Genomic DNA, 17845 nt, shown 5'->3' with positions numbered 1-17845 from the left:
TACGCGTGCTTAAAAAATAGAACCGATCCTATTTTTAGGGAATGCGTATCCGTGGTTCGCGCTATCCGTACGCCTGGTGTAGCCGGCTGAATTGATATACATTGGATCTATCCAAAACGCGCATACGCGCGCACGACCCGCATACGCACTGACGCGCGCGAAACGGCTTGGTGTGGTCCGGCCGTCAGGGTTAGGGTTAGTTTTAGTGTCGGCATACCGTCCCGTCGGTATATTGATGCGGAGGGTCCCTGGACCACACTTTGAGACCATACTGGTGTAGCAGAGTGTTTCCAGTGAGCCAACATACATGACACAATATAATAAAACATTCCAAAAAAGGTAGCACATGCAACACTTTAAATCAGTGGAGGACAAAGTACTCACATTTCCACTTTTTTATTGTCACACAAGAAAGCTTACGCGTTTTGGCTTTGAGCCTTCTTCAGGCTGTATGTATACTGGACTTTAGGTCCAGTGCTCCAAAGAGAAAACCCAATGCTGATGTGCAGCCTCTTTTACTTATTTATGCACAATATGATATCAGCACCCTGACGCTGTCTTATCAGAATGGAACACAGCCTCCATTAGTATCATTGGTAACACCTGGATGATGGAAGTAAAGGATGAGAGACCCAATCTCCAATACTGTGCATGGAGGCTATTAGACTAATTAGTTATTTTGTCACTGTTTAAATAGTGTATCACAGCTGTGTCAGGGTGGGCGCTCACATAATTATATACAGTATATGTGTAGGCTAATTAGTTGGGTGCCATTGTTTATATAGTGTATCATAGCTACATCACTGTGTGGACTACGTCACCAGCGGTCCGGGGACCACCAGTGGTCATTGGAGGGCTTCCAGGTGGTCCCCAGCTTGAATGATGGAGCTAAATGATGGACGGTTAGTAACCCACAGACCCGTTTAGATCTTTAACTCTTCCAAGAGTTAAATTATTGTTAAACATCTGTATCGATGAATTTACAATTAGACTGTTAGAGAATGTAGGAGGATTGATATTTTGATCAACGTTTGCCTGTCATCTCTCCTATGGCACCACTTCAATACAGCATGGAATTGTGGACGCATTCCTTATCCAACAATAACAAAACATTCTAAGTGTTTGGTCTGAGAGGCTAAATGTCATCAAATGGTGATTCCGTGGCTCAAATGCTGAATAAATAATAATGGACCTGGGCTTGATATGAAACAGGTTGAAAACCACTACTGTTAAGCCCTTTGCACACAGGACAGTTGCGTTATTTTTTTTTTCGTTTGCTGCATGAATAAATCGGTGCTGCGGATCCCAAAAGGAGTCATAAAAGGAGTGATGAGTTTTTTTTACCGCAAGCGACAATTGTCCGGTTTATCCGTGCGGATAAACGCGCCTCTGTGCAAAGGGCTTTAGTCTGTATATTAGACTAATTAGTTGGTTGCCACTGTTTACAGAGTGTATCTCAGCTACCTCAGTGTGGACACTGACATAATTATATACCTTATAGTTGTCTAGTGAATGGTGCTGTAGAGCTGTGTTACATGAAGGAGAGGTCCTTCTCTTGCTCTCAGCTCTGCCCAGTGTCCTAATTAATTACTGTGTCCTGTGGTTCAGAACTAACATTGAACACTAATTGTATAATTAATAGTCCTTGCTCGTTCCAACATAAAGTAGCCTATATGTGCAGGTTGGGTTATGGAGTGAGCACAGCATTTGAGGGATTGAATGTAGGAGTCTCAGAAGTAGAACCCAGACATATCAATGATGTCCAAAATTGGGCATTGTTTAGTATCAGTGATGTCAGCAAGTGTGTATATCTGACAGACATGGGACAGACAGACAATCAGTCATTTATGATTAGGATTGTGTCCTGTTGTTCAGCACTAACATTGAACACTAAAGCTGGTTGCACTCTGCTGCATTATTTCGTTGCGTTTTAGAAATCCGAAATCCAAAAACAAAAAAAGAAAAAAAGAAAGAGAAATGACGCTGTCAAAAAAAAAAAAAAAAAGAAATCTCCACTTCGCTTTCCGTTGGATAGTTTTCCACACAAAAGTATTTTTCTCCGCTTCCGTGGGCATTTTTTCAGTGGGTGATAGCTATGGATTGCAAGGCTCAAACGAGCCGCATCATGGTGCTATCTGAAAAGAGCAGATCTACAAGCATGGTGCGTTCTATGCTTGTAGATCTGCTCTTTTCACTATTATTAAAATGTTTTTTTTGAATAGTTTTGGTTTCCTGAATGACAGTTAACTGTAAGGAGTCATTGATGACATCATCAACGCTGCAGATGGACTCCTTATCATACAGGAAGTGGAAGTTCATTGTCACCACGACCCTGGTTGACAAGAACAATGTGTCTGTATGCAGGATGCACACACACACACGCGCACGCACACGCACACGCACACGCACACACGCACGCACAAACAGAGGATATCCACTCACAGAAAAACCCCTGAGAAATGAGTCTTGGGAGCCCCTGTTGACCCCTAGTGTGCACACACAGAGCACACGCACACGCACACACACACACACACACACACACACACACACACACACACACACACACACACACACACACACACACACACACACACACACACACACACACGCTGCGCTGAATTAGAAGTGCTGTTTTTATCCTTCCTGCTTGTCCCTGCCCTTTCTCTTGCCCCCCCCCCCCCCTTTCTCTCTCTCTCTCTCTCTCTCTCTCTCTCTCTCTCTCCCTATTTCTCTCTTCCTCTCTCACCCCCCCACTCTCTCTCCCCCTCTTCCTCCCTCCTTTCTCTCATCCTCTCTCTCTCGCCTTATCTGTATTTCTCTCTATCTCTCTTTTGCTTATTCTTTTCTTGCCCACTCTCTCTTTTCTCCCTCTCTCTTCCTCTCTCTCTCTCTCTCTCTCTCTCTCTCTCTCTCTCTCTCTCTCAGCAGTAACAGAGGAGTGGTAATCAGTGGTAATGGGAGGAAGGTGGTGGTCAGCTGACCTAATCTCTGTCCAATCAGGTCACTCTGTGGTGGAAGCATTTAGCAGCTGCTAAAATCACATTTAATCCGAAGTGTGTGTGTGTGTGTGTGTGTGTGTGTGTGTGTGTGTGTGTGTGTGTGTGTGTGTGTGTGTGTGTGTGTGTGTGTGTGTGTGTGTGTGTGTGTGTGTGTGTGTGTGTGTGTGTGTGTGTGTGTGTGTGTGTGTGCGTGCAAAGTTTGGCATGGATAGGGGCAACGGTGGCAGAGAGATATGAGTAGGGCAAAAGTGTGACGTGACGGACGGACAGACTGACAGCCGGTGGAGGTTTTGATAGTAACTGCTTATGGTCCTATCCCTAGAGGGGAGAAGGGAAGAGTATAGGGGAGGGGTCTTCAACGTTTTCAGGCCAAGGACCCCTTAGTTGAGAGAGAGAGATGCAGCAGGGACCCCCACAACCTGTTCATAGATTCCATATAGTTTCATTGTTTGACAGCACAATCATCAGTGTATTTTGGATTCATGACAATTTGTGTTTTCAGATATTTAATCACTTGAACCGTCAATACTTAATAAACTTTACCTTTCACTCTGTACTTAGTCTGCTCTTTTCCCCCTCCACACCAAAGCTCTTTGCCGAAAATAGCCGATCTACAAGCTCACAACGCCTCGCACCCGCGAGGCGTTGTGAGCTTGTAGATCTGCTATTTTTGGCTCAAGTTCTCGGAATATGGACTCTAGCGTTCAATTGGTAAAAAAAGGAGAAAAAAGATTTGGAGGTCCCCCTGTAGTAACTCTGAGGACCCCCTAGGGGTCCCGGACCACCTGTTGAAGACCCATGGTATAGAGGGGAGGAGAGGGGAGGGGAGAGGAGAGGAGAGGAGAGGAGGGGAGGGGAAAGAGAGGGTAGTGGGAGTGGTGGAGTGTCTCCCCTAACCCACCCACACACACACACACATACAGCTAACAGCTCAGTGCAGCATGGCAGGGCTGCGTACCGGTAGCAGAGCATGTTCCTAGCAGCAGCAGTGTGTGTGTGGGTGTCTTGACATGGACCAGTCCAGCATTCTGAGACGGCGAGGGCTACAGGTAAAAACCACCGCTATAAAACAACACGTTCTCTTGTCCGCTAAGCCAGAGGGGGAGGCTCGTTTGTATGCTTGTGCTGTTTGCCACTGTGAGATGCTTGAATGGATGTGGACTGTACTGCTCAATGAGCATGCAGACACCGGTGCCACTTTGAGAAGCTTTTGTATAGCGAGACTCGTACACGATTTAGATTTGTTTTTTCACTCTGTTTGCTGTGTAAGTGTTCTGAATACACAATCGACTTTGCGTTGTCGCATGGCATGGGTTACAGGTTGGGAAGGAAGTGGGTGAGCTTTCTTTTTTCTTCGTACGAGGGTCTGTCGCTTTTGTCGTTTCCAGGAAAGGGAAGTAAAATAGAGAAGGAAAACAAGGTTAAAAAGGACTCGGATTTTCATCTATTTTTTGACATGAGTAGAGTGTAATTACATTGTAATGCTGCAGGCAGGTCAGATGTTTAGGATATTCACGAGAACGGCACTTATCAGCATGAACTTAACACAGCTTTGCTGTTCGGGCAGAGATCTTGTTCGTTATCTTCATATTTCCACTTTTTTAATATGCTTATATTTCATAAAATAATGCCCTTCTTCGTCATAATACTGTGTCACACAGAAACACACAGACCTAGCAGATCTACATGCTGCAAACTTGCACATTTTTTTGTTTAGTTTTACTTTTTATTATGAAAAACATACGTTGAGTGAAAGTGAAAGCAGTTAAGTGTGTCTGTGGGTTTATATGAACATCAAACCAGCGTAAAGTAAAGTAATACCATGAGCTTTGTGACTAAATCATTACTGAATACACAGTTTCTTTTTTCCTCCTGTTTCCTGTAAAGTACCCGTTTCAGACATCCAAGGTTTCCTCCTGAAAGTGCAGTGTGGCTCCGTTATGTGAGAGTGTAAAGCAGGGGTTTTCTAAGTGGGTGACGGGGCACCCTGGGGTGCCTTGACGGCAGTCCAGGGGTGCCTCCAGATCATTTTGATAATATTTGTAATTCATTTGGTCACTAAAAACACATTTTGTATCATTAGTACAAAGTTATTTCCAGTCAGTTCTAACCAAAATGGCTATTATCTCAATGTTTTCCTCGCAACATAATCGCTAAAATATGCTATAAATATAAGGTGCTGTGAGTGAAAATCATGAATATAATGTAGGGGTGCCTTGGATGAAAAGAATATTTATAGGGGTGCCCTGAGCCAAAAAGGTTTGTAAAGAATGATCACCTCTCCATAGTGTTGATCTTGTAACCCATTGTTTCACCCAGTGCCAATTGCCCTAAGCCTAAACTGTAATCCTGAGCTCTGCTCTCCCTCTGCCAACCTGTGGAGAGCCCTGAACTGAGCTCATGCTTCCTTCAGTGCATGAAGAGTGATCGGGCTGCTTCTTATCACCTAACAGGAGGGGAGTTCACCTTTCCCCTTCATCATATCAATGTGATAACACGGTGCTAAACAGTAAAGTACATAATACAGTACTTGAGTACTGTAAAGTAGATATACTTGAGTACTGTACTTCCCCATTTAAGACCGGAGGCCGATTCTACAAATGCCATTTCAAGATTAAAACAAAAAAAAAAAGCTGTTCAATAATAGCAGATGTGCGCGGCTCGCAGCGCGGCACGAAGTGACTAGCTGTGAGTTTGTAGATCTGTTATTTTTGAAGAATAGCCAACGCAGAATATCTAAAATGACAAGTCTGTCTTGTCTTGTCTGGCTCTTCAAGCCGTATGGACATGTTTTATGATAATGGAGCCAATATTGACGCAGAGGTCACAAGCAGTATTGGCTGGGAACAGAATGTGTCAACAGCAAAATGTTATATTTTATTTCATATTATCACATTGAAATGAATATGACATAATGGTTAAATAGACGCACAGAGTAGTAGAACAAACCCTGAACAGGAGAGGAAAGGGTTGGACAATGCATCTCACATGCTTTTAATTGCAACTGTAGGTCGCATTTACTATGAAAACCTGTAGCTCATGTGCGTCAGTCACTCATACACTCAGTTAGTCACACCTCATGTTGCACTCCATATTCTTGGCCAAGACGGACACAATTCATTTGTGACTTCAAGTGTGACTAGTGTCACGGCAACCACACTTGCAAATTTATTTTGCCCATATATGGAGAGCCCTGATATCATCAATGTTAATTTCCATACAGTATATGGACATATTGTCAGTCTCATGATAACCAGTGTGGTTGTTGCGACGCGAGTCACACTGGCAAATCCGGCCTTGTCCTTTTTATGCCCATATATGGAGATCCCTGATGTTGTCAATATTAATATCTGGGAATGCCCATATATGGACATATTGTGTCAGTCTCTGTTGTGACAGCTTCGCGGGCGTCTTAACACCACTTACACCACCTTTAACCCTCTAAGGCCCAAATATAGAAATACTTGAAATAAAAAATTGAAAAAAATCAGATGGTGTTGTAGGAGTCCTAATAAGAGGAAAATGTAATGTTATTTTCAAAAAAATGTTTTTGTAAGGTTTTATAGCCATAAATCATAAATCATGCTCTAATTTACATATGGGGGATATTTTTCACAATAATAACATATGTACATGTCCTAGACATTCTAATGATCACCAAAAAAAATTGTACAGGCATTTTACTTATGTTTTTGTGAGGAATAGCTTCCATGAAAAAGTGAGATGTTGTTCGTCAAAACTCTGGAATGTCAGCGGGTGTGGCGGGTGTGAATGTCAGCCCCTGTGGGGGGTATTTATATGCAAATATTGTGGCCAATGGCAGTGTAATACTAAACAATAGAATCCAATGGTGATGTTTAGGTGGTAGGGGGAGCTAAAATAAAATGATTTAAACCTTTTTTTTGGATAAAATACAAACGTTGTAATATTACAACAGTGGGCCTTAGAGGGTTAAAGGTGGTGTAAGTGATATTCCCATGTTAAAATGTTAAAATAAGTGTTACATTACTCTATATCCTGATGGTACTCATTTCCTTAGAGCGTTAGTTCAGTAACAGGAGTCTCCCCTGTCGCTCCTTCTCTCTAGACATGTTCTGTTCATTAAAGAGCTGGAGGGACGCATCGTACCGTCTGTCTCTGGTTGTTAGATCTGTAGGCACAGAGAACCACAGCATTAAACCCTTAAACTGTGGCGGATCAAGTGGATTACATTTAGAAGTGTTCGTACACATCTTTGTGCAGGGGGAAAGGAACAAAAATTAAGGACTAAATTGCTGTTGGGTTCATGTGAATAATGTTTCTTTGTCTTAATAAGTCTGAAGGGATTTGCTGTGTGGTAACCAGTAACACTTAGTGAAACTACTGTTCTATAGTGCAGCATGAGGGCTTAGCCAAGGCTCTGCAAACATTGTAATTTCGTGCACAGCAGCGCTAATCTTTCTTTGTTAGCTGTATTTTATGTTTTTTCTTTGTTTTTTTTTTATTCCCTTTTCTCCCCGATTTATTTGGCCATGCCTGACACGGAACACCATATATATGGGCATAACAGGTCCCCTGCCAACTACGGTAACTATATTTGCCAGTCTGTGGGGTCAGCCAAGTGTTCCTGCAAACATATTCCCCGCTGGGGAAAATAAATCTGTTCTACTCTCGATAGATAGATTGATAGATAGATAGATATCTATCTATCTATCGAGAGTAGAACAGATTTATTTTCCCCAGCGGGGGGGGGGGGGGGGGGGGAGAGAGAGAGAGAGAGAGAGAGAGAGAGAGAGAGAGAGAGAGAGAGAGAGAGAGAGAGAGAGAGATGTGAGGGGGGGGAGAATTTCGCGGCAAAATTACGTCATCTGCATCATCTGTATACGTTGTGTATACGTTGGCCAATCACATCGCGGATCATACACACATGATACACTACCGGCCAATCACAGCTTATCTGCGGTGTCTTCAGGAAGTAGCCTCGCTCAGCTACAGTGTTTACCATGGTGAATGATTCTTAACCTCTTAATCCCCAAATCCTGGCCAGAAAATTACATTCTACCATGCGTTCTACCCCTCTACGGATTTGTATCGGTCGCGGTGGTTTGCGGCGCCGCTCCGGTGGTCCGTGGCGGTGGTCCGTGACGACTCCGGGCGAAAAACGGCCGAAAAAAGCAATACCGCTACTGACCACTAGTTTAGCAACTTACACAGTATAGCTTTAAATTATTGTTAAACATACTTAGTTAATTTACAAAAGGTTGAAGATTTTAGAATGTAGAAGAATTTAACTTTGATGAGTTTGCCTGCACCGACATCAATACAGTATGGAATTGTGGACAAAATCTTATCTAAAGACACCAACATATTCTAAGTCTTGGGTGTGTGAGGATACATTTAATCGAACGGTGGTCCGTGGCTCAGATTCAAAATACATAATGGAATTTGATCTGAAAAAAGGTTGAAAACCACTGGGATAGAGCACCCTTTCACCTTGTACCTTTTTTTTTCATTGAACCCATTTAGAACGGGTACACATTATTGTGTATTATTATTTTATGCTTTAACTATTGAAAAATAGCAGATATACAAGCTCACAGCGCGGCACCGAGTGCCGCCCTGCGAGCTTGTAGATTTTTGAAAAATCGTGAAAATTAGAATTTTGACCCGATTCTATAAGTGTCTTTTGAATCCTTCTAAGGTTTTTTGAAAAACTTATGTTTCTATGTCAGCAATCTGTTCAGCCATTGTCGAAGAAAAGGTCCTTTTCACTTCACTGGAGCTCAGTTAGTCTGTTCTTGAGAGACTACTATGTCAGTGGTTCTCAAACCTTTTCATGAGAAGGACCCCAAAATGACATGTATTTGACCACGGACCCCCATCTCAAAATATCTAGTTCCAGGGACCACCCAAAAACAGAATTTGAGTTGCAAACATTCGCTTTGAAAATACATATATTCAAAGATTTGCACACATTTTCACAACTTTTTCAAAAAATAGCAGATCTACAAGCTCGCAGCGCGGCACTCAGTGATGCGCTGTGAGCTCGTATATCTGCTATTTTTCACTGGTTAAAGCATTCAATAATTCTAGGCCTAAATGGGTTCATTGTATCTTCTACAGTTCATCACATTCATCTTGACTTTATTGTGCTTCTGCCAGTCAGCAGCTTTCCACAGTATGTGGCAGTTTGTACTTTAGATCTCCAGACCAGCCATAGAGGGAAAAGCAAATAGACACGAAGTGGAATTATTAATGAGCTGACTGTATGAGTCTGCGTTCTTTAAAAAATCCACTGCCGTAGCTCAAATCGCGTTGCGATGCGTTTTGAGCTTGTAGATCGGCTATTTTTGCTTCTTTTGAATTGGAATCCTGAATAATGTTTTGTTATTTATTTTTTAAATTGGAATCCTGAAATGTAACATTTCGATTTCATTTCAAACTTATTTAGTTATATACTCATGTTAACTTCATGAACTTAAATACAAATACATTGGACATTGGAAAAAATACAATTAATTATACAATTAAGTAATTTAATAGCACAATACTAGTCATTAAGCTACTAATATGACGTAATTAAAGCAGGTCATGTTTGTAATTGTAACAGCTGAAATCATTAATATATCAGTAGTCTGGTATTAACCTGCGGGCCGCATTAACTGAAGGTGGGGGCTGCATGTGGCCCCCGGGCCGCCAGTTGCCCATGTATGCTCTGGACCAATGTGACGCGGTGTGAGCTTGTAGATCGGCTATTTTTTGGCAAAGAGATTTGGTAGAGAGTAAAACAAAGACTGTATCAAGTATGTATTATAAGTACGTTTTACCAATAGAGGGTTTAAGTGGTACCGGATATGCAGCTCGGCAAATAAAAGGTGACTTGATCCCAGTGCATGACGGAGGACGATTTCATGATGAATTAAATCTCACCATACGATTATGGTGAGTGTTTTTTATCACGATAAATGATAATATTGCTTATCGTCCCTAAACATTGGGAAGAGTCGAAAAACATGGCAAGAGAACGTGTTTTAAAAGTCTGTTAGACAGCTGAAATGGACCAGGAATCGGTGCAGAGATGTGGCAAGAACACAGGTGTCTGTACAACGTGGAAAAAGTTAATCGACGAACATTTTTCGTTGTACTTTTTAGTAGAAAAAATGTTTGTGTGTGCGTGCGTGCGTGCGTGTGCGTGCATATGGTGTGTCTCTCAGAGGAGAGCAGTCATTAAGCTCTAATTGCCAGTCGGGGGAGGAGGAGAGGATATAATGTGTGTTACTGCTGACACAACACATCATCAAACACACATATTATCTGATGGTCTTATTCACACAAACCACACCAGCCACAATATCTACAAGCTCACAACGTGTCGCTAGGCCACCTGCTGTGAGCTCGTAGATCTGATTTATTTTTTACTATGTATCGTACAACAAATTCTATTGATTACTCACCTCATGGAGAATACATAGATATGTTTTAGTTTTTGTCAAATTCTTAAGCCAATAATTTAATGACCAGCAGTAGTTTCCTATGGACATGTGTCTCCATAGGGAACAAAGCAGGCTCTTTGTATGTCTGCTTTGTTCCCTATGGAGACACAAATTATTGGCTTGTGAATGCGGAAAAAAAAAAAAAAAAATATCAATGGGTTAGGTCATCAATAGAACAAAAGTCATTTTGGGGGTGAACTATCCCTTTAAGTGGTTGAACAAGTCATGTGACTCTTTGTTGCATTTATTTCTATATTCATGTGATTGTTGATTGATTGATTGATTGATTGATTGATTGATTTGTGAACTCTCTAGCTGTGGCATAGTTTTTAGTTTGTTTACTTATTTATTTCATGTGTTGTTTATTTATTTATTTGTATTCTGAAATCAGGTGAAAGACGACCTTGCTTTGAACCCAATCTCACAGCTCTTTGGGAAGGAAATGTTATCATGGATAATATAACCAACACTCCCCTCTGGTGGTATCTCTATGCAACTGCATAGGGGAAAAAATATGCTTTGGCAATTCAAAAACATAGCAGATCTACAAGCTCTTAGCAAGACACTTCGTGCCTTGCTATAAGCTTGTAGACCTGCTATTGATAACATAATAATATATACAACATACAGTATTTTAGAGCGGTGTTGACCGCTACTACATCTGGCTTGTGTGTGTGTGTGTGTGTGTGTGTGTGTGTGTGTGTGTGTGTGTGTGTGTGTGTGTGTGTGTGTGTGTGTGTGTGTGTGTGTGTGTGTGTGTGTGTGTGTGTGTGTGTGTGTGTGTGTGTGTGTGTGCGTGTGTGTGCATGTGTGTGTGTCCCACATTTGGCCAAGCTTCGTGGGCCGCTTAACTCCAAAAAAACACCGCTCCCTCAATTTTGAGCAGTGCTCCAACAGATATCTGGCTTTGTCCATGTGTACGCAAAAAGGACTGATCACTGGATTGTAATATTTTTAAAGCAAACATTTTTTGCTTCAGGGTGCCATGAAAGAACATATTACCTTTTACACATCATGCTCATAGTGTCTCTCTTCTCATTCACAGAAGAACATATTTATATTTTACACATCATGCTCATAGTGTCTCTCTTCTCATTCACAGAAGAACATATTATATTTTACACATCATGCTCATCGTATTCTCTCTTCTCATTCACAGAAGAACATATTATCTTTTACACATCATTCTCATAGTGTTCTCTCTTCTCATTCACAGAAGAACATATTATCTTTTACACATCATGCTCATAGTGTTCTCTCTTCTCATTCACAGAAGGAGTTGAGTCTTCCAAGAAGAGGCAGTGTGTGAGTACTTTAATACTTTATAATACTTCAGTACAGGTTTTACTCAGTCACAATCATCAGTGTTCATTTAACTCTGAGAGTGTGTAGTATATCCTCTATGTTTTAATATTTTATTTAAGGTGAATTAGTGTAAGTAGTACACCCTGGACAATGCATGCTGCAACGGTGCCCCTGTGGCCCCTGGCCCAGCCCTGGAGGCCCCCCATGGTGTGACTATTGTCAAGGCAGACCTCTGAACAGTGTCTGTGCCAAGTTAGGTGTGGACCATAGCAACTGCGGCCCCCGGGTTCCCCTGTGGCCCCTGGTGTGACCCTGGGTGTGAACATTCTGAACAGTGTTGGTATAGCCTGTCGCTAGCCTGGCATGGCTAATACATTCAATAATATCTACCAGTAAGACTCCCTAATCGGGAGATAAGCGACCGTCAGGTCACAGTATACACAAAGATGCCTGTAAGTGGCATTGGTTCCACCTACAAGTTTGTACGACAAACGGTTGATGAGTAAAGCCAAATAAAGTTGTGCGTGTGTGCGAGCGAGCGTGTGTTTGCGTGTACACCTTACACATTAACTCGGCGGTGGTAGTTGGGCATTTTTATTTTTGTGAAAGCATAATGAAGAAGGGTTACTTGAGGTGTCTCGGTGCATGCTGGGTAACGTGTTGTTTTTCACGAGAAAGAAGCTCTGGCTGTGAACATGAATATGCAAATGAGCCTCCTAATTAAGAAGAAAAAATTATTTTATACTCCGACCTAAAAATCCCGGGACATGAATATGAACGCTCTGTTTCATCCTTACACGCTCCTAACGCGCAAGATTCGCTGCCAGGCAGAAACCTGGTATGTCTGTGTTTACTTTTTATTTTTTTGAGCAGTGCTCACTCCGTCTCCTATGCATGACTGTGTATGTATGTAGGTATGTAACTTTTTTTGTTGTCAGTTAATGCCCTACTTCAGTGTTTTTCAACCTTTTTCACATCAAGGATCCGTTATTTATTCTGCATTAGAGCCACGGACCACCATTAATCAGATGTAGCTTCTCAGAGCCCAAAACATAAAATATGTTGTTGTCATCGGATAGGATTTTGTCCACAATTCCATGCTGTATGGATGTTGGTGAGGAGAGATGACAGGCAAATATTAACCAAAATGATATATGATATGATATGATATGATATGATATGATATAGTACTTTATTTGTCATACGACACAGCAGCCACGTACATTTATACAAACATTTGACATAACACAAGGAACAAAACGTACATACATTATAATCACACCCGGCGGTCTATTAGATTAATATTTATTCCATAGACACATGCAAAACAGAACAAGTACAACACTATGGCACTATGGCAAAAAAATTGACTTGCTTGCTGTAAGCCATCAGTGTTTTCTCAGCTGGTTGTGTGGAGGCAGGGATGATGCACCGCTGGTTCTGTTTACTCCTCACTGTCAGATGGGAACCTCGTACAGTAATAATAATAAAACAAAGTTTTGGACATACAAGGTTAAGATTTAGAAGGTGTCTGTAGAACTGGCCTCGGGTCTTAACAGCCCTTGAGGGACCACCATTCCTAGCGATGCCTGTGGTGACGTCACTGGCACCGCCAGTGGTGATGCCAGTGGTGATGCCAGTGGTGATGCCAGTGGCGATGCCAGTGTTGATGCCAGTGGTGATACCAGTGGTGATGCCAGTGGTGATGCCAGTGGTGATGCCAGTGGTGATGCCAGTGTTGATGCCAGTGGTGATGCCAGTGTTGATGCCAGTGATGAGCGCACCTCATGGCGCGCTCTGCTGGCGCACAAGTATCGACAGAGTACATTTCTAGTTCTAGGTCTTGGCCACTTGCCCCCCCGCAGCGGTGGAAAGTAACTAAGTACATTTACTTAAAGGAGTAGTTCACCACTTTTCAACCTGTCTTCATATAATAGGTCCTCACTAATGTTCATGATAAAATATCACAATTTTTTTCTACTCAGTCCAAGTCTCCTAGGAGAGCTGTGGGAAGTTCAGAATCTATCGTCTTGTGACATCATCATTTTCCCAAAAAATAATTTAATCAATATTTTTGAAAAAAATATTTAGATTTTTATTATCGCGAGAACAATGGCTTCCACTTTAAAATTGCAACTTTTCAGGAATAGAAAGCCTGCAGTTTCTATAAGCTGGATTGGCAATCGATGATGTCACAAGACGATGGCAACGCTGGACAGCAGACGACCAGAGTCGGAGATGTGTTTATCTTAGCACAGAACGCTAACAAGCAGGCTGCCCTGCAGTGCACATGCATGCTGCTCATGATTAAATGCATTATGTAGCGCAACACAGGGAGGTAAAACATTGGAAAAGCACTGTTGATAGCATGGAAAATAGACGCTTCACACGTAAAATAGACGCTTCGCGCTGTTCGCAGACATGTTTCAATGTTTTAGCGACTTTTGCGGTAATAGTTCTGTCTTCTTTCACTTTCTCCCCACCGTTTGGTGCCCTGTGCTTCAGCACGTAAAGTGCGTACATTAATCTGGCCATGCTGTAGCATAATGTGAGTGTGTATGCCTTGTAGATTCGCTGTTTTTGACTGAGCTCACATAGCCACTGGCTGGCGGCTGCACGCACGTTCATTCAGAGTGTGTGTGTGTGTGTGTGTGTGTGTGTGTGTGTGTGTGTGTGTGTGTGTGTGTGTGTGTTTTTTTGATTGATTGATTGAAGAATTTATTAGAAGTTTGCAATAGAAAAAAGTACAGTTTCATGACAGTACAAATCACTGGTACAAGGTCAACTAAAAGGAGATCCACAGGAACCACACTGTGTGGCGTGTGGAGGGACTCCGAGGGAGGGAGAGAGAGACGGAAAACTAGCCCTGTAGCCCCTGTTCAAGTATAGGCACACATCTCATCATTATGTTGCTCAAAATGTGCACTTGCCCGGTCGGGCAACCCAGTAGCACAATTCACCAGCCCAACCTTTTTTTTTTACTTGCCCCGGGCAGTCGGGCAACCGTTAGTGTCAATCCCTGTGCAGGGTTGCGAGTTGAAATCCATCGTGTTTGTTCCTTCCTCATGGTCATCTTCTGAGAGCCATCATCTGTATCTTCATCGTGTTTATCGCCGTCTCATCATCATCTTCTTTGTTTGGACCCCGCAACTTGTGGTTTTACTTATTTGTTTATTTATTATTTATCTTTTTATTGATTCTAGTGGGCTCACTTATTAGTTTAGTTTTTGAGGGCTGTGTTAGTTTTTCCATTTCTCTTTTCTGGTTGCTGTTCTTATTGCGTTCAGTTCCCACCTAATGATGTGCGGGAGTCCAGAGTCAGACTGCTCCAGACTGTACTGAATAAATGCTAGCTTGCATAACGTCTTCAGACTAGGATTCAAGTCCCAGATCCTCCAAACGAGGTGTGCGTTGCGTCCCCCAACGAGGACGACGCGCTCTCCCACCGTGCAACAGCACATGATAGTCGTTCTTTTGAAGCCTCTCTCCTTGGGATTCTTCTTCCAGGAGAAGGTCTCTGGATTGAAGATCCACACCACATTGAAGTTCTCAGCCAATATGTAAAGCTCTCCATTGTAGGCAAAGGCCGAATGAGCGTATCGTGGTTCAGGAAGAGGCTGTGCAGAAGGTGTGTTCAGCCAGCAGTTGGTCTCTGTGTCAAACACACTCAAGTCGTTGGAGCTGTGGACTCCCCAGTCCCCATCCAGGCCCCCAAACACAAACATCTTTGTCCCAATGATGGTGGCAGAGTGACATTCTGAACCATATGGTGGAGTGCCTCTGGTGTTTATTAAAGACCACACCATCTTGTCGGTGTCCAACCTGTAGATATCCTTAGTCTGTTCCGCTCCTCCATAGACATACATGACCTTCCCCAAGACGCAGGCTGAGTGAGAGTGCCTCGCCTCTGGAACACTTCCAGAAACCCTGGGTTTGAACCATCCGTGGCCGTTCACATCAAATGCATAAAGCCTGTTGCAGAGAGGAAATCCTCCCCAGAGGTAGACTGTATCCTCTATCAGCACAGCTGTGTGGCCGCAGAGAGGCCTGTAGGGAACCTCCTCAGGGGGGCGTTGTTGTCCTCTTCCGGCGGTTACTCGGGGTGACTCCATCCAGCGCAACGACACCGTGTTGAACACGTGCACGTCGATGTGGGCCCCGTCGCCGTCACGGAATCCTCCAAAGACGTACAGCTTGTGTTTCACTGCGACGGCAGCACCACGGGGTCTTTTTAGTCCATTCAGAAGTACATCTGTCCAGGAGTACATTTCTTCATAGGAACCAAGACCTGCTCTGTAACGGTTAGCTTATCGGCTTCTGTTTCAAATCCAAACAGCCAATGGGTTGGGTTGGCCTGTCAAGTAAGCTGATTGCTGTTGATCTCTCCCTCAAAGCATAGACTACAATTGAATCCTCCGCGCTACAGCAGGCTGTTAAGCAGTGTCCATTACTACGTTTAGAAGTAGTTACAGCAAGCTGTATCCTTTGGTAGACGTTGCTATCTTGCTGTTCTTAAGTATTTGATGATTCATTATAAAGGACATGAATGTGATTATGTTGTTGAGTGATTATGTCATTACATAGAACAACCAATCACGTTGCTCCAACTGACTGTCGACATAACCAGAGTGTTGTATAGAGAGAGTGGCGTCACTCCCGTTCACTTCATGGGGCCAGGTCTTCCACGCACATATCTATTGGCGTATAGTGACAAACCACGAACCGGAGGTTTACAGAATGCATTGAAGTCTATGAGGTGTAAAGTGACAGTGAACCACGTGACCAGTGCTCTTTCTGACCCCGCAATGGCAGAAACATAGGTTTTTTTCAAAAAAATCTTAGAAGGATTCAAAAGACACTTATAAAATCGGATCAAGATTCTAATTTTCAAGATTAAAAAAAAATAGCAGATCTAAAAGCTCGCAGTGCGGCACTCGGTGCCGCGCTGTGAGCTTGTATATAGTTAAAGCATAAAATAATGATACGCAATAATGTGTACCCGTTCTAAATGGGTAAGTAATGCAGATGTTAAATAATAATTTAACTCTTGGTTTCATTTTACACTCAAGAGTTACAGATCTACAGTATAAGGGTCCATTTGGTTACCAACTCGTCATCGTTTAGCTGGGGACCTCCAGGGACCCCCTCAAGGACCACTGGTGGTCCCCGGACCACCGGTTGAGAACCACTGATCTGGAACAAAGCTTCATGGAGCCTCTCTTGTCTTTGCTGTTTCACGCTCGTCACCATAATCCCACCAATCACGTCGGGCCGTCGCTCATAATCCCACCAATCACGTTGTGCCGGCGTACATAACGGCATGCAGGTTTCAACCACAGTGCTCATTTAATATTCATATATTCTGTCTGAGAGGGTTTAGTCATTATAGATAGAAGATGATTGTGATACACATGGGACATTGTGACGCGTCGTGACCGTGTAGATCAGATATTTCTTTATTCATTTGTTTGACTGTTTCTAAAAATAGTGCTTCAAATGGTCAACTGTGTATGATTTTATTTTAGGGCATTTCTAGTAAATAGCTGACGCATGAGCTAGTAGTTTAGCTTTTATTTTTTATTTTTTAGGGGAAACATTTTGACGTTTTTGAAATTGACACGCACACACACACGCACGCACACAGTCAGCCTGTTATGGGCAATAAAGAGTGTACGCCATTCATAGATGACATTATTACATTGTATCGAATAACATCCGTTTTTCCATCACCGGCTTGGTCTAACAGGTGGCCTGTGTGTGTGTGTGCGTGTGTTGGCTGGAATAAAACGATGACATCAGCCCCCCTGTGTGTGTGTGTGTGTGTGTGTGTGTGCAGTGCACGTTTAACGGCATCACCGTCGTCATCACGTTGTGATTGGCCCGCTAGTCTTGCAGCATCAGTCCAGTTGGCTAGGCTAGCCTCATCCTGGGATGCTCCGCTACCAGCCTAGCAGGATGAGATGCTACCGTATGAACGCAGTATAAATAGATGGCCTGGCCGCTGCGTTAGCATGTTGGCTACAGTCAGGCTCACACCATCTGCTGAGAGAGGAGAGGGGAGGGGAGGGG

The 17845-nt window shown here is 42.9% G+C and overlaps 1 protein-coding gene across 2 annotated transcripts in view; it reads left to right on the top strand.

The window, feature by feature from the left end:
- The window catches only part of mast4 (microtubule associated serine/threonine kinase family member 4), a 184276-nt gene that overhangs the window by 79148 nt on the left and 87283 nt on the right, over positions 1 to 17845 (top strand). For both annotated transcript variants that reach the window (XM_080743788.1, XM_080743789.1), the window contains one exon: positions 11745 to 11776. In XM_080743788.1, coding sequence (XP_080599914.1) covers positions 11745 to 11776 — 32 coding nt within the window. The remainder of the gene's footprint in view (positions 1 to 11744; positions 11777 to 17845) is intronic.

Source organism: Nannobrachium achirus (assembly GCF_963921795.1).
Source record: "Nannobrachium achirus genome assembly, chromosome: 15".
NCBI classification, from domain to species: Eukaryota; Metazoa; Chordata; class Actinopteri; order Myctophiformes; family Myctophidae; genus Nannobrachium; species Nannobrachium achirus.
The sequence above is the reverse complement of the archived record's forward strand: the minus strand, read 5'-3'. Positions and strand labels throughout refer to the sequence as shown.